This window comes from Rhinoraja longicauda, chromosome 8, assembly GCF_053455715.1.
Source record: "Rhinoraja longicauda isolate Sanriku21f chromosome 8, sRhiLon1.1, whole genome shotgun sequence".
Classification (NCBI taxonomy): domain Eukaryota; kingdom Metazoa; phylum Chordata; class Chondrichthyes; order Rajiformes; family Arhynchobatidae; genus Rhinoraja; species Rhinoraja longicauda.
Window position 1 is genome coordinate 65,223,374 of NC_135960.1, and position 23,067 is coordinate 65,246,440.

At 40.8% G+C, this 23,067-nt stretch overlaps 1 protein-coding gene across 2 annotated transcripts in view; it reads right to left on the reverse strand.

Annotated features, from left to right (window-relative positions):
- The window catches only part of gtf3c3 (general transcription factor IIIC, polypeptide 3), a 53,861-nt gene that overhangs the window by 16,470 nt on the left and 14,324 nt on the right, over positions 1–23,067 (reverse strand). For both annotated transcript variants that reach the window (XM_078404137.1, XM_078404138.1), the window contains exons 5-12: positions 21,193–21,384; positions 15,727–15,892; positions 12,977–13,124; positions 10,503–10,569; positions 9,579–9,679; positions 7,331–7,502; positions 4,493–4,695; positions 2,727–2,828 (exon numbers count right to left, since the gene is read on the reverse strand). In XM_078404137.1, the coding sequence (XP_078260263.1) occupies positions 2,727–2,828; positions 4,493–4,695; positions 7,331–7,502; positions 9,579–9,679; positions 10,503–10,569; positions 12,977–13,124; positions 15,727–15,892; positions 21,193–21,384 (1,151 nt within the window). The remainder of the gene's footprint in view (positions 1–2,726; positions 2,829–4,492; positions 4,696–7,330; positions 7,503–9,578; positions 9,680–10,502; positions 10,570–12,976; positions 13,125–15,726; positions 15,893–21,192; positions 21,385–23,067) is intronic.

Genomic DNA, 23,067 nt, shown 5'->3' on the forward strand with positions numbered 1-23,067 from the left:
AATATAATTTGTACTTTTTTAAAAATAAATCACATAATGTTCAGTAAATATTTGTTTTGTACCAAAGGAAAATCAAATAACAGTTAAATCTCCAAGGGAACATGGTTTAACTACAACCCAACAAAACTTCCTGCAAGAGGGAGACTTGCTGCCAACATCTTAAAATAAACATGACAACAATTGGCAGCATTTTCAATTCTGTCAGTTTTGGGTGTTTTCTTTCGCAATGAAACATTAAGTACTAACGACAGAGGAAAAACATTGAGAGGCATTATATATGCTGCAATTTCCAGAAGCCAAATAGAACAGTCATTGTAGGCTGCTTCCTTGAATTTTGCACGTTAATTTTATCCCTTTATTTTGTCAGACAACATGATCAATGTTTAGTGCTTGTAATGATTTACCATGTTACGACCTTACTAATCTAGCACCTCGAGGTATTATTGGGAATAATAACCGATAACCCACATAAACTGCAGTCGGGAACCACCAAAATCCATAGAACACTAGAATAATACCATTTCAATAGTCAATAGTCGTTTATTTGTCACATACACATAAATGTGTAGTGAAATGAAACATTACCCGCAGTTGAAACATTAAGACCAATAAGAATAATCAATAAAAATGCAATAACACATACAATCATACACTAACACCAAACAAAAGAAACATCCATCACAGTGAGTCTCCTCCAGTCCCTTCTCACTGTGATGGAAGGCCAAAATGTCTTTTCTCTTCCCTGCTGTCTTCTCCCGAGGTTAGGCTGTTGAACTTGCCACGTCGGGGCGGTCGGGGCTCCCGACATTGGAGCGCCCGCTGGGCGGTGAAAGGTCCACGGCCTATTCCAGGCCGCGCCGGACGGTGAAAGGTCCGCGGCGGGCCGACCCAAGCCCCGCGATTCGGGGCGGGCGAACACGCTGCCTCTGCCGCTGCCGGAGCTCCCGATGTCGGCCCCCACCCAGGGGCCTGCGGGCTTCCGACGTCCACGCGGCCCGCGCCGGAGCCTTCGGAGACGAGTCGCAGCCGCTCCCGCAGCATCCGCAGGCAGCCAGCGCCGCAGGTGGTGAGTCCGGGCCACGGGCTCTGCGAACCAGAGCCCCAGGTGGTCCCAGGTGCATGGCCGGTGGTAGGCCGCAACGGGAACGGAGACACGACACAGAAACAAGTTCGTGTCTCCGTTCGGGAGAGAGAATTTTTTACAGTTCCCGTTCCCTCCCACCCCCTCCCCCCCACATAACATACAACACTACACCATATTAAAACTACAACTCACACAAAAACAACAAAAAACACAAAAGACAGACAGACTGCAGGCAAGCCGCAGCTGCAAATACCCCTTAGCAAAATACAATTGTGAATATGTGTCACGAAAATTCAAACTTACAATTTACAATACAATTTACAATTTACAATTGCGATTTATAAACTAGTTTGTGATTGAATACAATGTGAAAATAACTTAAACGGACCGGTTAGTCAAACCAACAATTCTAAGCCTTTGCTGCAGCAAACTTAAAGTAAGAGGCCGATCTCCAAATCCTCTCTATTTTTAAATATATAACATAGATACTGTCTTGAAGGGAACATTGCTGGAACCTGTTTCAGCTTTGCCAAAATGTTTCTGGCAATTTACTTGTTTTTCCTTCTGAAGACCTTGATGCCTTGAATGGTCACTGTTCTGCTGGTTCCCTGTAATTTCTCAGCCAGCAATTGGGTACAGGGTTCCTGCCTTAACTTTCTCGGGTCCAGGTTCTGAAGTCAACTGTCTCCACAGCCTGAAGATAGACACAAAATGCTGGAGTAACTCAGCGGGACAGGCAGCATCTCTGGAGAGAAGGAATGGGTGACGTTTCGGGTCGAGACCCTTCTTCAGACTGTCTCCGCAGCTTCCAACCTTATCGTTTCCCAGCAGCACACAGCCCGGTTTTACCTTCCCCCCAAAACCTATTCCTTTTCTCCAGAGATGTTGTCTGACCCACTGAGTTACTCCAACTTTTTGTGTCTATCTTCGGTTTAAACCAGCATCCGTAGTGCCTCTACTGCTGCTGAAGTTACTTAACCAACAACAAATAATCTACTCCATTAATTTAGTCCGCACAAATCCTCACCAAAGGTAAAGTGCTAAAATTAAGCTAAGGTGAGGGGAAAGAGCTTACGAGCTTATACATGGAACACAAATGCATGCACTTCAGCCAGTTGTCGTTTACAAAAAACACAAAATGCTGGAGCAACTCAGCCGAACAGACAGCATCTCTGGAGAGAAGGAATGGATGACGTTTCGGGTCGAGACCCTTCTTCAGACTGAAGAAGGCTCTCGACCCGAAACGTCACCCATTCCTTCTCTCCAGAGATGCTGCCTGCCTCGCTGAGCTACTCCAGCATTTTGTGTCCATCTTTGATTTAAACCATCATCTGCAGTTCTTTCCCACACATGTCGTTTACAATATTATGTGTGTTAAACTGGCACACACATTCCTTCTTTTCTGTTCCGTGTTAAAAATCATGTCTTTGCAACATGTTTCAATATTCCTTTATTAATCGCTACAGATATAAAGTGAATTCACTGAGTTTGAACAAATGCAATTTTAAATGGCCTCATGAGCATATTTTCAAGTAAAAGAGACCATTTTACTTTGGTAGCAGAATTGTATATCAAATCTCTTTTAATTAGCAATTATTTGTTGACTGGGAAAATGTGAAACAAAATCTAAATTACAACTCACCTTTAAGAGCATTGCGAGCATGGCTAGTAACGCATCCACATAATCGGGTAACTTTTTTTGGGAATATAGCAAGGTTGAACGGTGAAGTAACAGCTTCAATTCCTGAGTATCATACAAGTGATTATAAGTGTGTTAGGAAACCTAATCATTAAATTCATTAGAGCAAAGATTAAAAAAGACAAGCAATTCAATTTCTTCTCCGCTGGCAGATTGACATTGTTTTTACTCCATAAATTGTACTCGGAATTATGAATTCTACAGAATTAGTTTCAGTTGTTGTAAGAAGTCAGATTTCTTGCTCTGTTCATTCTACAGGTAGTCTGGCATTTTCTTTGAATTTCATCAATGTTAATCAACCCACGAGACTAAGAAGTAGCTTAAACAAATTGTGATATGTTTGACAATCCTAAGCCCATTTTAAACTGTTTCCAATGTGACACCGTGTATTAACATTGTTTATGTAATGGAACAATATTTAAAAGATAGATAAAGCTACACCAGTTGTTAACCAAACATATTACATGATGTATGGATAAGGATGATATAAACATCTCTCTAAAGTTGTTATGTACCTGACTGCCTCACTCCTCTTTAGTTCTCTCCACCTGCTATGTATTTCCTTTTTTCTCTTTATCCAACCCTTGATATTTTCAATGTCCAGAACTCCCCCAATCTCCTCTGAGCATTTTACACTAAAGCAATCCCAATCAAAATTTGAAAAATTGAAATCACTGAGTACCATAACTCTTTATCACATCTCTCTCCCATTGCTGACATATCTGTTCCTGTATCTTCTGTTGACTATTTGGTAATACTCACAAAGCAACGTGACCCTTTTCGTACCTAATTTCTACCCGCATGGCCTCATTTGAGGAGCCTTGAAGGATAACCTCCCTCAATGCAACTTAATGAATAACCAAAAAACCCTGTGTGCCCAGTGGTGTGTTGCACTCACAAACAAATCTCTTGAATTAGCTGAAATCAACTTTGAAAGTATATCTAAACTATGAATTCGCAGATCTTACTCAAGATTCAGCATTTTCATAAGGCAGTGGCATTTTTGTCCCTTCCCTGACTTCTACAGACATGGTTCATATTCATCCAGCTAGCCCCGCCAAAGACGCCTCACCAGTTAATTACACATATTATCATGCTGACTGAATGTGTTCCTTTTGGCCATGAATCATTCATTTAACAGCTTGAGTAGCAGTCTACTTTTAAAATTATTATTCTTTAACGATGTAAATATTGCCTGCAAGATCAGAATTTAGTGTTACTGAAACAGAGGTGGTGGTTCTGTCATCCTTGAAGAAGTTATTCAACCACTCCAAAGCATTACAGCAAATATTTACTTTTTGCCATAGAAATTTGGTTGGTGGTGGAATAGGAAGGATTTCAAAACTGTTATTTACACACATACCTGCATGCACATTACAAAATGAAATTTACCATAGTAAATGGGCCTTACGATGGACTGATGAAAAGAATGCACACTTTCTTTCAAGCTTTGAGCTGAATGGCCCATTTACTGTGGAAAATTTCATTTCAAATCCCTGCAGGCGGGTACGCGAGTAAAAGCCAGACTCAAAATCCTTCCTACTCCACCACCAACCAAATGTTGATTGCAGTCAGTAAATATTCACTGTTATTTCAATGCATCCAATATGTTGCCAGTAAATCATAATTTGGCCACGTGCATATGCTTCACCAGATGCAGGGAAACACGCGGTCTGTAACTAGAATTGACTGGTAGCTACATTACGTACCTGCTGAGCTGCGCTTGCATCATGTGTTAACGTTTCAGCATCATGCATCGATTCCAGAGCCTCGAGAGCTTTCTCTGGCCTCCCCAATTGTTGTTGTAAGGTGGAGAGAGAAATGCGCGCGTCCAAGTGCAAAGGTGCCATTGCCACTACTTTAGCGTAGCTCTCCGCTGCTTGTTCCATGTGCCCCAAGGCTTTCAAACACTCTAACATCGAGACAAAAGTTAGAATTGAGCAGAAACTACCTTTTCCAAAAGTTGCATACTATTCTCTTCCCTGTCATCAATGTCACCACATAATTAATACAGCGATACACATGCTCCAGAAAGATGATAAATATATTGGATGCTGGCAGGACATTGGAGGCGCTGGAAATAGTGGGGAGCAATTTGTTGAAAATGGTGGCTGGTTGGTCAAAAGGTGAGGACAAGTGGCAAGAGACAAGGGCAAGAGGCAAGGGGAGAGAATGGAATGTGGAAAACAAAGGAGGTGGATGACAGCTCCATCAGCTCCAGTGAAGATGAAACTAAGATGCTGCAGCTTGCATGGAAGGGATCAACAGATCCCTAGGCTTGATGCATAGGCTTGCATTGAGTGGATGTGGAGAGGATGTTTCCGCTAGTGGGAGAGTCTGGGACCAGGGATTATAGCCTCAGAATTAAAGGACATTCTTTTAGGAAGGAGATGAGGAGGAATTTCTTTAGTCAGAGGAATCTGTGGAATTCTTTGCCACAGAAGGCTGTGCAGGCCAAGTCAGTGGATATATTTAAGGCAGAGAGAGATAGATAGATTCTTGATTAGTATGGGTGTCGGAGGTTATGGGGAGAAGGCAGGAGAATGGGTCAGGAGGGAGAGGTAGATCAGACGCGATTGAATGGTGGAGTAGACTTGATGGGCTGAATGGCCTAATTCTGCTCCTATCATTTATGATCTTATGACAGGTAGAATCTGGGTTGAGCGGAAGTGCAGTGAAAGTAACTGTTGGGAGTCGGTGGGTAAATGGAAGATACTAGTCGATACCCGATCTCTTGAAATGGAGATAGGTTGAGGAATGGACATTCATTCACAGATGGAGTATGTGGTTAAAACAAAATTTGGAAATGAGGAAGTTAACTGATGAAGTTTTCCAGATTTGAGCGAGAGCATAAAGGGAAAGAAAAAATGTTGGGTGGTGAGGTTCCACAAGTCAGACTGAAAAGTATAAAAGGATTGTTTTATCTGTAGCTAAGTGCCCTAATTACACTTGATACCTGTTCTGTATCATTCACAGCCCAAGGATGCAAAGAGGCCCTTATTTGATAGAGTAAAACTCACTCATTTTCTACATGCGGTGATACAAATTATAAGGGTACTGTACTTCTAGTAGGAAAGAGTTAAAACATTTATACATGTAATGGAATCAATAAAGCATCTTGACAAATTTTGGTAAGTTTAGAACTAAAAAGATATAACATTACATGTCTCATGTTTCCTGGCTATTTCACCAGTTACATAAGAAGTCTCTCCGCCAATATTGTTACAAGTTGAGGGAGAAATGATGGTACAAAGCTACCACTGCCATCACTTTATCACAGATCTCTGCCACCATTTCCATGTATCCTAGGGCATTTGATATGAAAATAACATAAAGAACAAACCATACATATTACATCAAAGTAAACTAGAAATATGAGATATTCTTGTGCATAACCGTATTGCTGTATATTCCAATACACTACTACCTCGTTGATAAGTCATGACTGACCAACTCTCATCTCTACTGAGTCAGAATGAACAAAAACAAAAGCCCTAATCAAAACGGGCCCACAGTTTCCAGTGGCCTTTTGAGTCTGTTGCCTTTTGAGCTTTATATCATTTCATGATACACCACATTGACGTTGCCATTTACACACATTAAACATTACGTTGGAGAAAAATCAAGATAATCAAGTCAATTTATCTTTTCAGGACCAAAAATGTTCCAAAAATTAATAAAATTATGTCATACTTTAATAGACTGTTTATCAAAAGCAATCTTCAATTAATTAGACAAATAGATCCATTATGTATTAATGATCAATCGACCAAGCATCATATTTAATTCCCTCCAATGGCCAAAATCATGTTGCTCTATCTACTTCTCATATTTTTTCTCTATTCTTTCTCTTCCAACACCTATCTGTGTAACAATTCTCATAATATACACATCTCCATAACGTGTATTAGCTACCACCACTGCAGGAACTGACAATAGTGCATGGTGGTGGTGCAGTGTTTAAAGTATTGGACAGTAAACCAAATGCTTGGGCTAAACATGAAGAGATCAAATCCCACCATGCCAGCTATGTAATTTTAATTCAGCTTATACTTTGGAACTATTTAAAACCGAAACAGTTCCTGCTGATGGTGAAACAATGAGGCAGTGGGGTCTAGACCTCTGCCTCCCTCTGAGAGGAAAGAATTGCTTCCTTCTCCTCCTTATACCAATTACTGCAAACCATTGCCCCCTAGTGTTTGATTCCTCACCAAAAGGAATTCAATTTACTCTCCCAAAACCCATCACAATTTTATATTCCCCCTCTGCTCCAAAGAAAACCCTCTAATTTATCTAATCTTTCTTCATAGCTACAATAGTATTTTCTTCAACAAACTGTGCCCGAGCCAACTATGTAAATCCTCACAAAAATAAATCCTTTTAAATTAAAACTGGATGGATCTTTTTGTGTCACTTGCAGCAAGCCTTCATTCCTTGCAAGTGCAAATGCTTCTTTCACCAGTTTTTTGATTCTTTCAATAACTGCCATCGTACTGTAAAAAGGTTTACTTCGAGTAACGAGACTTGCAGTCTCTAGATGTAATTACCTGCATGACGAAGCCAGACAACTGCAAGGTTGTATCGTTCTGAACACACAAGAGCACTCAAAAGGGGCAATGCAGAGTTATATTCGCCAATCTCCAGGAAAGCTTCAGCTACATCTAAATAAAGGTCCCCCATGTCTTCAGGGTTCTGTTCCATTAAGTGAGTCATTAAAAACTGCAGATAAAAAGAATCTGACGAGGTAATTAACAGTAGCTAAACTCCACGGCTTTTTGCAATGTTGTTCTTCATCCTTCAATATAAAGCTCATTGAAATTCTGTCTTGGTTGAAATTTAAAATAGACTCCATTATCACAGAATTGAAAGCATAATGCATGTTTGCAAAAATGCGTTTGGTCTTTCAAGGGATTTCAAATTAATCCTAATTAATACTAAAGATAACATGTAGTCTGCGAAAACAAGCAGATTATACGAGAAATAATTATCAGATTAGGTAACATCATGGAGAAAGAAACGGCCTTTATTTACTTGAGTTGATGACCTTTTAGTTCAGTTTAGTTTATTGTCACATGTACCGAGGTACAGTTTCATTGATGGGTTTCATTCATTCTCCTTTTCCTTTTTATTTCAGATTTCCAGTGTCCACAGTATTGTTTTTATTCTCTAGAATTTCAGATGAAGTACAACATCTTTGGACTCATTCTAACTCTAGTAAGGTGAATCAATTAAAAGTCTAATATTTCAGCATCCATATCAAATCTTTGATTTTGTTCCCTTCCATTGCAAAAATTCATTTCAAAAAAAGAATTATCTTTTTTAGATATTTTTGTGCTAAACATATTTATACGTAATAAATTAAAAAAAGTAAATAATATAAGTGATTGCAGAGTTAAGAGCCAGAGAATAGACTCCCATTCATTAAAACATGCTGAATGCATGTTAGTGCAGGGGTTACTGCGGAGTTCCGCAGGGGTCGGTGCTGGGGCCTTTACTCTTCACATTGTATATTAATGATTTGCATGAGAGGATTGAAGGCTTTGTGGCCAAGTTTGCGGATGATACGAAATTAGCTGGAGGGGCAGGTGGTGTAGAGAAAGCAGGGACTCTGCAGAAAGACTTCGAAGGGTTGGGAGGGTGAGCAGAGGAGTGGCAGATGGAATATAGCGTAGCGAAATGTGGAGTCATGCATTTTGGTAGGAGGAATACAAGCATAGATAATAATAAAGGCGTGGATGTGCAGAGGATGGGTCCACTAGTGAGAGAGTCCAGGACAAGTGGTCATAGCCTCAGAATTAAAGAACGTGGCGAATCTGTGGAATTCTTTGCCACAGAATGTTGTGGAGGCCGTCAGTGAATATTTTTAAGGCAGAGATAGATAGATTCTTGATTAGTACGTATGTCTGGGGTTATGGCGAGAAGGTAGGAGAATGGGGTTAGGAGGGCAAGATAGATCAGCCATGATTGAATGGTAGAGAAGACTTGTTGGGCCGAATGGCATAATTCTGCTCCTATCACTTATGACCTTAAGGGGGAGAATTTAATTTTCCAGGCATTTGATAAAAGCTGCAAACAGAAAGGATTGGGTGGAGGAAGTAAAAAGGTTGCCTTTCACCCCACTTGGACTGACAGAACAAAATTCTACCCTTTACTAAAAAATCAAAATTGAAGTAAGTTTATGGCACGTTGAACACTTTTAAAAAATCTGATTGAATCCAAAGCAGTTAAATTATTCAAGATAGAGAAGCAGCTAGCACAAAGTAAGAGGTCTTCTACATGTGGGCATTAAGATTGCCATCTGACAATAGTGATCAAAGATATAACTGCAACTGTTATCAGGTATTATGAACTTACACATAAATTCTTCAACAGCACGCATAGGTACTTAAACATAGTAAAATCTTATTTATTGCCTCTGCCGTGCCTCACTTAAACAAGGCACACAAAAATGTGATGAAAATGTTTCTCTTATCATTTCTCTAAAAATGCCTCTGCATATAATACATCAACCCAAACCTAGGTTGTCAATTTATTTTCAGACTACTGATAATATTGGCCTTATGGAAACTCTTAACTTTTTATCACTCCCAAGCAATGTAATCAATAATGTGAATTTGCTTACTGGAAGATTAAGAAATACCATTTGTTTTATTATTTTCTTTTATTCTTTACTATACCAACTAGTAATTGCAAAACTATTTATATATGTTGTTCAATTGATGAATTGTGTTTTTTTAGCTTAAGATCCTGTAAGCTCAAAACTGAGATTAAACATGATGTTGGGCTGAAACTTACATCAAGGGGTTGAAGGATATGAAGATGGATCAAACATATCATCAGCTTGACTCGAATATCTATCGGAACAGCGTCTGGAATCTGACAATTGTAAGTAACATCTGGAAACAGATAAAGCACAGAGAGCAGTTTAGACTATATCAGTGGATTAATGAATATTAGATAACTCTTTTTTATTAATTTATTATTTTTATTTAGAGATACAGCGCGGAAACAAGCCCATCGGCCCACCGGGTCCGCTCCATTAGAAATTAGATTCAAAAGTCCAGAAGTTGATTTGAATAAATTTCACGGAGGAACCTTATTTAATAATAATAATAATAATATATTCCTTTATTCGTCTCACACCGGGGAAATTTACAGTGTTACAGCAGCAAAGTGGATAGCAAGAGATCATTCATTATAAATAAGATACATAAATTGTCAGCAGTTTTCTGTGTGTTCTTAGCTGTTATTGTTGACTCATCTGCTGGGAGCAGTGCTGGTTGTGCAGTCTCATAGCAGCGGGAAGGAAGGACCTCCTATATCTCTCCTTCACGCTCTTGGGGTGAAGGAGTCTGTCACTGAAGGAGCTACTCAATGCAGTGACAGTGTCCTGCATGGGGTGGGAGTCGTTGTCCAGCAGCGATGTTAGCTTTGCCATCACCCTCCTCTCTCCCACCACCTGCACTGAGGGGGCAACCCAGGACAGAGCTGACCTTCCTGACTAGCTTGTCCAGTCTCTTCCCTTCCGCCGCTGAGATGTTGCTGCTCCTGCAGACCACTCCATTGAAACTTTGAGCAGAAGAAACCTTCATCCCATCAACCCAAGCTGGGTTTCAAGTGGTGAATTTCTAATTTGAAAACACCAAGTCCATATAAACACGATTGCCCCATAATCTTCTTAAATCTCAAAAGTAGTTTGTAACCCAAAGTATTTTTTACCTTCTTCTGCATCATCTACTTTTGAGGAAACCTTTTCAACCACAACTTCAGTAAAGGTCGTTATAATCTACAAAATGCAAAGAAAAAATGAACAGATTTTGGAAAAAAAACATGCAAGTCTGAAACTATTTATTTTTATATCCAACAAGAGAACTTGCTGGTGGAGGAAATACAAACAGAAAAAAAAAGAAATTCGATTTAAAAAAAAAATAGTAACAGGAGCAAGCAGTTAGGTTTTAGAGAGGGTGTCCATATAATTAAATAAAGTTTTCATGCTGGGACATAACATGAGCAGAGGAGATTAAAATCAACAAGGCCCCAGAGGATTTGAAAATAGGGTGAAAGATCTTGAAATGAATTAGTTGTGGTATTGGGAACCATTCAGGAATACATAGGTGACAGAAGCAGCTTTAGAGTACTGTAATGGAATCGTTGGACTATTAAGGAATCAACATTTATGAAAAACACGGCATGGTTTTAAATAATGTTCATGCTTCTGCTCTGTGTTCTTTGTTCCTGATAGACAAGAGCACATGGACCTCAGTGTCCTCATTCGTCAGGTAGGGCGTCAGAGATGTCCTCATTCTTCAGGAAACGGGGCTTCCCCTCTTCCATTATAGATGAGGCTCTCACTACGGTCTCTTCTACATCCCGCAGCTCCGCTCTTGCTCCCCCTCCCCCCACTCGTAACAAGGACAGAATCCCCCTCGTTCTCACCTTCCAGCCAGCGGATCCAAAAAAAGAATCCGCCAACATTTCCGTCACCAACAACGGGACCCCACCACTGGCCATATCTTCCCATCCCCTCCCCTCTCTGCGTTCCGCAGACACCTTTCCCTCCGTAACTCCCTGGTCCACTCGTCCCTTCCTACCCAAACCACCCAATCCCCGGGCACTTTCCCCTGCAACCGCACGAGATGCAACACCTGTCCCTTTACCTCCCCCCTCAACTCCATCCAAGGACCCAAACAGTCTTTCCGGGTGAGACAAAGGTTCACCTGCACCTCCTCCAACCTCATCTATTGCATCCGCTGCTCTAGATGTCAACTTATTTACATCGGCGAAACCAAGCGCAGGCTCGGCGATCGCTTCGCTCAACACCTGCGCTCGGTCCGCATTGACCAACCTGATCTCCCGGTGGCCGAGCACTTCAACTCCCCCTCCCATTCCCAGTCTGACCTTTCTATCATGGGCCTCCTCCAGTGCCATAGTGAGGCCCAACGGAAATTGGAGGAACAGCACCTCATATTTCGCCTGCAGCCCAGGGGTATGAACATCGACTTCTCCAACTTTAGATAGTTCCTCTGTCCCTCTCTTCCCCTCCTCCTTCCCAGATCTCCCTCTATCTTCCTGTCTCCACCTATATCCTTCCTTTGTCCCGCCCCCCTGACGTCAGTCTGAAGAAGGGTCTCGACCCGAAACATCACCCATTCCTTCTCTCCTGAGATGCTGCCTGACCCGCTGAGTTACTCCAGCATTTTGTGAATAAAAACCTCAGTTCTGGAGTAGTTGTGATTCATGAAGGATGAATCTGAGAAACTTGATAAGGAGGACATCAGACAAATCAATCTTCAACATTTGATGCTGTTCAAATGATGGAATGATGTAGTTTCAATGCTTAGAAGCAGGCAGAATGCCAAAATTATTCATCAATAGAGTTGATTCATCAATTAAGGTGAAGAATAAAGAAGCAAATCGCCTTTTAACTTGCAAGATTTGAAGTTTACAACTTTTGTTTAACATTGTTGATCAGCAATAATGTGGTCTCATTGAACTAAAGTGGAATATAAAACTAATCAAAACATAGCTACAGTTTTAAATTTAAGTAGCAGATAGAACTATGGAATATTTAAGTCATCCAAGACTGATGTTAGACAGCCCTGAATGAAAAGCCCGTGGCATGTCTGATATTCAAAAATAAGCATCCATTTTAAATCAAAATAATATATTTTATAATGAGCATATTTAACATTAGGTAATATCTAAAGAGTGCACTATTTCCAATACATGGATAGAAGGTCACATGATAGAGCTGTAGAATGTAATCTCGTTCTTCAAGGTGATTTTGATAAAGTATTTGTAGTTTAAGATAGCTTCCCAACCCATTTGTCAGCAACACATCATATTGAAGGCAGTTTAAAGAAATGAGAACTTTTAGTTGCTTATCTGAACTGACGAGTTAAAATTGCAAAGGCAAGAAATGAAAGAGCTGATGCAAAAATAACAATCTGGTCAATTATTACAAGATTTCTTTTAATCTTGGATTTAACATTGTTGATATAACAACTATATTCAGCTTAAAGCAGTTACTGCGTATGAGTTTTTGTTACACGATCTCGTAGCCCTCCCACCACAGAATAATTTGATTGGGTTGACAAGTGAACAAAAACTGCTGGTCTGGGATACAATATATGGTGCACTGCAAAAGAAAAGTATTACTTCATCCATCTTTACCATTGTTCACACATACTAACCTCCAATGTTTTATCATATTGTTTGTTTGAGAGGTACAATTCAGCCGCCATATTGACATCCTCGGCAGAAACTAGACTCTGATGTTTGCCAAGGGCCTCTTCCATCACACCAATAGCTGAGGTAATATCATTAGTTTCATAATAGCTTCTGAAAAAAAGTTAGAGTTTATTGTATTAGAGATTAAAAAGCCTATTCCTATAGGGGTTGCATATAAAATGAGTAAAATGTAGTTAAACAGTCCCTTCATCCATTGGTTTCAATTCAAGTAAGATGTGCTAATCACAGCCTCATTCATAATCTAACATTTTAAACTGGTTCCTGGCAAGTTGGGAAAGGTTTATTAGAACATAAATAAATGATGCTATAAATTCTCATTTTTATTTTAATTTGTTGCTCTAACTTAATATTGGGAAGTTAAGTGTAGTTTAAGAGTATACATGGAGTGCCAGGATGGACATCCAAATGAAGAAAAAGTCAGAGGCCAGAGCCAAGCTCAAATGGGGCACATCCAGTTTCTGGAGTCCAGATGTATTCTCAGGAGAAAACCGGTCGGGAAGAAGCAGGTAACAGAAAAAATATGTAAATGGTCAGAGTGCCAAATGTGCGTAAACTTGTATAAGGATCAAAAAAGGCATCTAGGGAAAAGGAATAAGTTGGCAGCAGGAAAAATGTTCAATTAGCAACAAAACCACTAAAAAGGGCAAGGTTGTGGAGAGGAACATTGACAGGAACAGCACCTCGGGGAATACTATGAGAGGCTGTGTGGGCAAAAGTTGCTCTACGATGATTGAAACACAAAAGGAGACGCAGGTGATGCCAAATGCCCTGAGAAGGATGAACAGTAAATCGTGAGGAAAGCACAGTAAAGACAGAACAGGACAAATTAGATGATCGTGATAATTCTCATTAAGTATCATAATTCATTCCTAAAATCTTTGCCAAATTAGCATAAGCATTGTGGCAATTCCAAACTTTACAGAAATATACTAGTAGTGATAGCAAGACCATGCAACCTTACTTACAACAGAAAACATATTTTGTATAAAAATGCACCCTCTCCCCACCTGAAGCAATGTGCCAACAACCCTATATATATTATATCGGAAAGAACTGCAGATGCTGGTTTAAATCAAAGGTAGACACAAAATGCTGGAGTAACTCAGCGGGACAAGCAGCATCTCCGGATAGAAGGAATGGGTGGCGTTTCGGGTCGAGACCCATCTGAAGAAGGGTCTCGACCCGAAACGCCACCCATTCTATCTCCAGAAATGCTGCTTGTCCCGCTGAGTTACTCCAGCATTTTGTGTCTTCACCCGATAAGAGTGTTTAAGTTAAGTTATTAAGTTAAAAAGGCTAAATGAAAATTAATTTTCTGATGCAGATTTAAATTTAAATCACAGCCGAGTAAATTTCATGCACAAATTGCGCCAACTGTTGGGGAAAAAAGGAAGGTATTTCACTACCGAGATTAATATGCCCAATTTCTGTGCACAACTCTACGAGCAACATAAATATTTGACGTATTTAATAACAAAGTAGATTCGGTCTTATTCCATATGGATAAAAATACTGTACTAAACAGAGGGTATCACCAATGCTCTTGTTTGTAAAAGCCTCCAAATCACTGCCAGGATAAGTATCCGATGTCAGCATTCTCTCCCAAGGCAACATCATGAGCAACAAGACTAACACACTCTGCCTTATCTTATGGGCGGGCTATGTCATTCACCTGCCTGACATCCAAATCAAAATGAAGAAGGCACATTTGTAATGCCACTGAGAATCTTGACCCCCTTCACTCAGAGCACCAGCAGTAATGGAAAAAGGAAGTCACCTCCCAGGCTCCCCAGCCACCCACCTTCCCCAACAAACACTTCTTACCGAGTCTGCAAATCCCACAATAGTCCATCAACTACCCCAGCGCACACATAACTGGAGTGGAAGCAAATCATCTTCAATCCTATGGGATGGCCTACAAAACACACAAATCTTCTCTTTGCAGTAAAGGCAGATAAACACAATATATTTTGGCCTTAAGGCATGATGTGCACCAGATATCATTCGTTCCTCTCAGGTTAAATGAATAGCTAATCCTAATCAAGGCAATCATTCTATGGAAAAGAATAAAGTCATGTTTTTTATTTTATTTATTTTATTTTTTATTTAGAGATACAGCGCGGAAACAGGCCCTTCGGCCCACCGAGTCCGCACCGCCCAGCGATCCCTGCACATTAACACTATCCTACACACACTAGGGACAATGTTTTCATTTACCCAGTCAATTAACCTACATACCTGCACGTCTTTGGAGTGTGGGAGGAAACCGAAGATCTCGGAGAAAACCCACGCAGGTCACGGGGAGAACGTACAAACTCCGTACAGACGGCGCCCTTACTCAGGATCGAACCTGAGTCTCCGGCGCTGCATTCGCTGTAAGGCAGCAACTCTACCCCTGCGCCACCGTGCCACATGACGAGGCAGCACTAACACCCAGAGCAGAAATGCTACATTCCAGCTCCTTCAGCCACAGCTCAATAGGTACTTAGTCTGTTTACACGACTGGACTAAAAGCTCAAACCTAAAAAAGATTTCACATTGTCACGTTTTTATTATGTTCCTCAATTAAATATCCGAATCAGTTTGTACAATTTCTAAAACTTACCTCGAGCAGAAATGTCACGTTACTGACAACAAATTCAGAGATAGATCAAGCTTTTTAATAAATGGATCACTTACTGAGATCACTTACTTTGCCATATCTCTGGCCAGCTGCATGAAGTGCTCTCCATCAGTAGGTGGCAGGATGTTAAGGATGCGCCTGTATCCATCCATAGCCATCTTGTGTTCACCCAGTTGTTCATAAAGGCTGCTACGCTCCCAAAGGTACCGGACATTTGTCGTGTCATACTTTATGGCTGCATGTTACAAACAAATCAGACATGTGTATGATGGTTTGTACTGTTTAATACTGTGCATTGCAAACTACATTCCTTGTCACAACCGCAAATTACTTTGGTTTAGTTTAGTTTAGAGATACAGCCTGGAAACAGGCCCTTCGGCCCAGAGCCCACGCCGACCAACGATCCCGTACACCAGTTCAATCCTACACATTAGGGACCAATTACAGAAGCGAATCTGCACATCTTTGAAGTATGAGAGGAAGCCAGAGCACCCGGAGAAAACCCACGCGACCACAGGTAGAAAGTGCAAACTCTGCACAGACAGCACCCATGGTCGGGATTGAACCTGGGTCTCTGGCGCTGTGAGGTAGCAACTCTACCACTGCGCTACTGTGCCACCCCAAATAAGAAGTTTGTGTAAGAAATGGATATAGTTAGAAAGTGCCCAGCAAGGCATTGCTTCAATTGTCCACCATACAACTGCCAAAGAATGCGTGACCTGGGATGATGGAATTAAGGATACAAATTAAGCAGATTTACAAAACATCATGACGAACATTTGACAAATACATCACAGATACTTTTGATGAAAACTAGCAAAAATTAATTAAGCTTATTTATAAACAATTATTTTATTGACTAAAATTTTTAATATCTTAACACTATTAATGACATGCAGACCCTCATGTAATTTTATTTTCACAAGGACAAGTTTGCAGGATTAGAAAGAGGTCACATCGGACAGGCACCACAGTGACAACCCCAGAAGAGTCACTCTCACAGTGCAATGGACTCGTGTTCAATCCTGATCTCGAGTGCTGTCTGCGTGGAAGTGACATGTTGGGCATCCTCGGAGTATTCCAGTTTACTACCACATCCTAAAAATGTGCAGGTCGTAGATGAATTAATTACTGTAAAATTGTCTCTATTGAGTAGGATAGTGAGAGAATCTGCGGGGAATTTATGAGAAGGTATGGAGAATATATATATTAAAAACAAATTGGGATAATGTAGAATTAGTGTAAATGGGAGGTTGATATTCAGCATGAACCTGATGGATCAGAGGGCCTGTTTCTCTCTGCACCTCTCTATCACATCTTGTGCAGCAACACCACTTCCAGAAATCAGGCAGTGTTATGACTTGTCAGGATTTTCCACATTTAATAAACCCAAGAATCTCAATAGAACTGGGATTGGAAGTTTGATTGCTATTGACCTTGGAGCTCAACTGTAAAGCTTTCAATTGAAATCAGGTGTCAGAAAATGATTGAAGGTTGTGCACAGAGGATTTAGAAGTGCGTAGAGGAAAAAGGTTTGGACTTATGGCAGTATAGTCTAAAGATAATAGTCAAGACAAATGCAAAAGCCTCAGCACAAGCATAAAGAAGGATTTGAGCAATTTGGATAATAAATATCCCATGTCCAACACAATTATCCTCAACATTCATAGAATTAAACAGGCAAAAGTGTCTAAGACTGGAAATCTTATAAACTGCATAGATGCATCTTTAAATAAAATGTGAAATTCTTAAGCATTTTTAAAAAGCTGCAAAATATACCATGTGTTTATGCTAGTATCTCAATTGGCGAGGGTGCAAAAGGAGGTTGAGTAAAATCAATTCCCTGACACGTCCAGCAAAAGTAAATGCAAACACTTCAGTATCATCTCTTGTACTTGGTGATTTCAATGCGGTTCCAGATGTTCTGGAGCCTCATTCTCAAATTATTGTCCACCTCTTCGTTTCCATTCCCTAATGTTTGTGGTAGTTGAGCAGCTGACTTAAAGGTTATACCATAATATCCACTGACTGCGGCAAAGCTTGCGTGCTATAATGGGCTACAAAGTGAAGTCTGGCAGAATTGCTAGCATTAGTGCATCACTCCATTAAGAGCTCAATGCATTTTGCGCCTATTTTCAGCAGTGGGTCAATGGAATGATATCACCCACTCTGACAACCTGATACTCATATGACCATTGCAGACATCAGATCAGCCTCCCTGAGAGTGAACCTATAAAAGGTAACTGGCCCAGTTGTAGTCCCTGGCTGCATCTTTAGGACCTGCACAGATCAGCTGGCAGGAGCATTAACAGACATCTTTAACCTCTCCCTACTCCATTCTCAGGTTTCCTGCTTTAAGAAGGCCACTATCATCCTGGATGATAGTGGCCTTCTTAAAGCAGGAAACCTGAGAATGGAGTAGGGAGAGGTTAAAGATGTCTGTTAATGCTCCTGCCAGAGAAAAGCAAGGTAACGTGTGTTATTGACTACCATCCAATGGCTCTGACATTTACCATCATGAAATGCTTCAGGAGAATAGTCATGGCATGTATTAACTCCTTCCTCCCAGACAGCCACAGTGTACTTCACTCACCAATGCAACAGGTGCTCAGTCGACCACACCTCCCTGATCCTGCACACATTTCTGGACCATCTGATATTAGCCTTAAGTTATTATGGTCACGTGTACCGAGATACACAAAAAACTTTTGTTTGCATACTATCCAGTCAAGTCATACTATACTTGAGTGCAATTAAACCATTCACACTTACAACAGATTGTGCAAAGAGAAAAATACCCGAGTTCAGAATATGGTGTTACATCGCTATGCCATTACAGCTGTCAAGATAATAAGGAGACTCATATTAGATTCCTGTTCAAACTATAGTTATAGGTTATCCACTTTGGTGGTAAGAACAGGAAGGCAGATTATTATCTGAATGGTGTCAAGTTAGGAAAAGGGGACGTACAACGAGATCTGGGTGTCCTCGTGCATCAGTCACTGAAAGGAAGCATGCAAGTACAGCAGGCGGTGAAGAAAGCCAATGGAAGAGGAGTTGAGTATAGGAGCAAAGAGGTCCTTCTAAAGTTGTACAGGGCCCTAGTGAGACCGCACCTGGAGTACTGTGTGCAGTTTTGGTCTCCAAATTTGAGGAAGGATGTTCTTGCTATTGAGGGCGTGCAGCGTAGGTTTACTAGGTTAATTCCCGGAATGGCAGGACTGTCATATGTTGAAAGACTGGAGTGAGTAGGCTTGTATACATTGGAATTTAGAAGGATGAGAGGGGATCTTATCGAAACATATAAGATTATTAAGGGGTTGGGCACGTTAGAGGCAGGAAACATGTTCCCAATGTTGGGAGAGTCCAGAACTTCCCATACACTCATGACTGTGTGGCCAAATTCTGCTCAACTTCCATTTGCAAGTTTGCAGATGACACCACAGTATTGGGCTAATACTGTTTAACTCTGTCTTAAATGTGCCACTGTCACTGTTTAGCATGAAGCATAATAGTTTCACGAGCATTGCAGTTTATTTTGTGGATTGCTTGGTCTGCTTCTGACTTTCCTGTATCCCACATTGAACCAGGATTGGTGTCCTGAATTGATGGTGATCACAGAGTTTGGGCCAGGAAGTTAGATATTGGTGGCGCCGTCAGCGAAGGCAGCCTCACCAACAGCCTGTCTGTCTTTTCGTCTTTTTTGTTATTTTTTGTGTGTTTTAAAAAGTTTGTGTTAATGTTCTCTGGTTTGTTTTATGTGGGGGGTGGGGGAGGGGGGAGGGGGAAACTTTTTGTCAATCTCTTACCTTGCCGGAGATGCGATTGTTTTCCGGATCGTATCTCCGGTCGCTCTGTGGCCTAACATCATGGAGCTGGCAGCCTTGCTCGAGACTGACATTGAGCCCCACCGTGGGGGGGTGGACTTACCATCGGAGCGTGCAATCCCTTGCCTGGGATCGACGCTCCAACCGCGGCCAGCGGATTTCACCATCGAGGAGCTCGCAGTCTCGGGTAGAGGCTGATGTCGGGAAGCTCCAAAGTCGCAGGAGGTTCGACTAGCCCCGACCCGGGGTCTGATCGCCCGGCGCGGGGGAGCTGAGATCCCCCCGATGTGGGAGCTTGATCGCCCCGACGCGGAGGGCACGACCGCCGGCTACGGGAGCCAAGATCATCCCGTCAACGGAAGGCTCAAGACTCCCGACCACGGGAGGATAAAGAAGGGAAGAGATTTAATTTTTTTTTTTAACCTTCCATCACAGTGAAGAATGTGGAGGAGTCACTGTGGTGGATGTTTATGTTAAAATGTATTTTGTGGGTCTTGTTGCTTTTTATTGGTATAACTGTATGAAAATCAAACTCCTCGTTTGTTACAAAACATACTTGGCTAATAAAGTATGATTATGATTATGATTTAGCAAAGGTATATAATTCCGTTGCTGTTTCACCGACACCGATGTCCTGTTTTTCACTTTTGAATTAGCATTTTTCTGTCCCTCAGAGCATTGCAGTGGTGCCATGGTAATCAAAGAAAAATGTCCTATTTGTGACTAAACTGTAAAACTGCTACGGTCACCTGCCAATGATTACAAGATTTAAACAGCACAAGAAAAAGAGTCAGATTAACAACTGCTAATTTCAGCAACTACGAAACAATGCTAATTTCAGCAACAGTTCAGTCAGAAACAAAAGTCCTTCCTTCCTTCAGAGCTTGATGTAAATATTACGGAATAGTGATTTATGAGCTAAAGAATGGAGTGGTCAGTGTTTGAGCTTTCCTTGTCCTGGATGCCATGAGACAAGCAGTCTGATGTCAACTCAGAGGCCAATTAGAGACATTCACATCTGAGAGTGTGCACAGTTCCTAATTTCGTGTTTTTGTTCCTAGTTTATGGAATTAGGTCACAGATAAGCCCTGATTCATTAAACAAGGGAACTGTCTTCGGGAACCCAAATAGTTTATTGATGTCCATACATTGGCATCCTACAACTATGACAGAATATACCCAGGAATGATGACAGAAGAATCTGGGATGTTGGTTGTTGATTGAATTCTGTGAGATGCTCATCTAACCTTTGGGCAACATCCAAAGATCAGCCACAATAATAGCGAGCAAGGCTTTAAAAAGTTCATCTATCTACCTTAGCTACATGTGAAAAAGATGACAGATTCATTGTCAGTACTGAATGTATTGTTTAGTGTTGGGTACTTGCTTGGTTCTTTCAGAGGTCATTTAAAAGGTCAACCACGTTGCCTACAAATTAGAGGTGGGCCAGTTTGGGCAAGGGCCGGGAAACCTCCCTTCCTGAAGAGCATTAGTCTATCAGTTGGGTTTTATTACAATCATATAATCTTTGTGGAACTTTGAAGGGGGGGGGGTTCTGATGCTCCCCCATAAATGTCTAAATATATACAATTTCACAGCCTGCCAGGGTAGGAATTTAATCTTCACTGCATTGCTGTTCCAAGTCCAAAACATACTGATTCATCCATCCTTCTTTTCGTTTCCATTTAAGAGATAAACTTAACTGTACCTTTTGAATAACAGAAAATAGCCTGCTTGATATTGTCTTGCTCGAGGGACATTTCAGCCAATTTCACCCACTCCTCCGGGTCACTGGGATTCAGATGAGCTGCAATTAGTCCAAATTGCAATGACTTCTCCATGTCTCCTTGATCCTCGTAAATCATTGCAAGTGTAGAGAAGGGTTCGTAGGCAAGCGGAGCTAGGAGAAAACAAATTCATGAAATACACAACAAAATTGAGAATGTTTTACTTAGTTAATTAATGAGCAGTTATTTTATACACAAAACTATATTCTAACTGTTAAAAAAACAGAAATAACTCCAAATTAGATTTGGCAAACCTTAATAAAATGAACAGAATACATTGAGGCCTACACAGAGAGCTATTTTTCAGAAGCTGGGAACATAGTTATAAGATTGCCAATGACACACTGCTCCTGACTTACACGTCTTTCAGTTACTTTACTAGTGAAGTGAAATAATTTAATTATTTTGAGGTATTTTAATGGTATATTTTGACTTTGAAATTTCCTTCTTTGACTAATTTTTTTAAAGATCATCTAAAGCCTTATTAATGTCCACTAAATAAAATTGTCCCTAGTGGGTGTAGGATAGTGTTAATGTACGGGGATCGCTGGGCGGCACGGACTTGGAGGGCCGAAAAGGCCTGTTTCCGGCTGTATATATATGATATGATATGATATGATATGATATGATAAGTGGTGGATGCAGGGGGAATGGGAGGATAAGGCAATAGTCCAAACGCGGCCTAACCAAAGTCCTATAGATTTGAAAATAGTTGGGATACATGGAAGGATGCAAAGAACGATAGCTGAGCAATTAATCAGTTCACCCTCTCAATGGTTAGCAAGACAGATTTGTTTCTTTAATTTTAAATTTGCTACTTTACATGTGTAGGAAGGAACTGCAGATGCTGGTTTGAACCGTAGACACAAAAAGCTGGAGTAACACAGCGGGACAGGCAACATCTCTGGAGAGAAGAGATGGGTGACGTTTCAGGTGTCTGAAGAAGGGTCTCGACTCGAAACGTCACCCATTCCTTTTCACCGGAGATGCTGCCCGTCCCGCTGAGTTACTCCAGCTTTTTATGTCTTACTACTTTACACAATTGACTCCTAAATACTGTTTTAATATGGAGTACAACATTAAAGCAAAATGTTTAAGATCTATGTTGTCAAATGACAGATGAGCTTCCTCATATTTATTTTCAAATCTATAGGACTTTGGTTAGGCCGCGTTTGGACTATTGCATGCATTTCCGGTCGTCTCATTCTGGCAAAGATGTGGAAGCTTTCGAGAGGGTTCAGAGGAGGTCTACTAAAATGTTGCCCAGATTAGAGAGTTTCAGCTGCAGGGAGAGGCTGGATAGACTTGGATTGCCAGTGTGAAAAGCCCATTGATTGTGTGAAATGCCAGTTTCCTCAGTCTACCTTAACGGTATAGACCTTTAACTCTAGAAATCAGCCATGTGGGTCTGGTCTGCACTGCCTCTAGGGCTCCAGTTGCACCATTTAGTGCAGGATGCAATTCTGCTTAACCAGTGCTGGTTGTGAGATGAGCAGAATAAATCTGTTTAGAATTCACAGCCATTACAAACACATTACTGGCAATATTACTGAAAGGTATACTCATAGCAGTTTACAATTAGTTTTTATACCACTGATTATAGAACAAATAAAATGCTGGGTGTTGAAAAAGTAGACAATAAAACCAAACAGATTCAACAGAATTAAAATCCAAAAAAGATGTGGAAAACCGATTAATTGGATTATTTCCAATTTAATTATGAATTGAAATTAATTCCAACCCTCAGAACATTTTGTTGGATATACTTTTTGCTCCACTTTCAATGAGTTTGGATA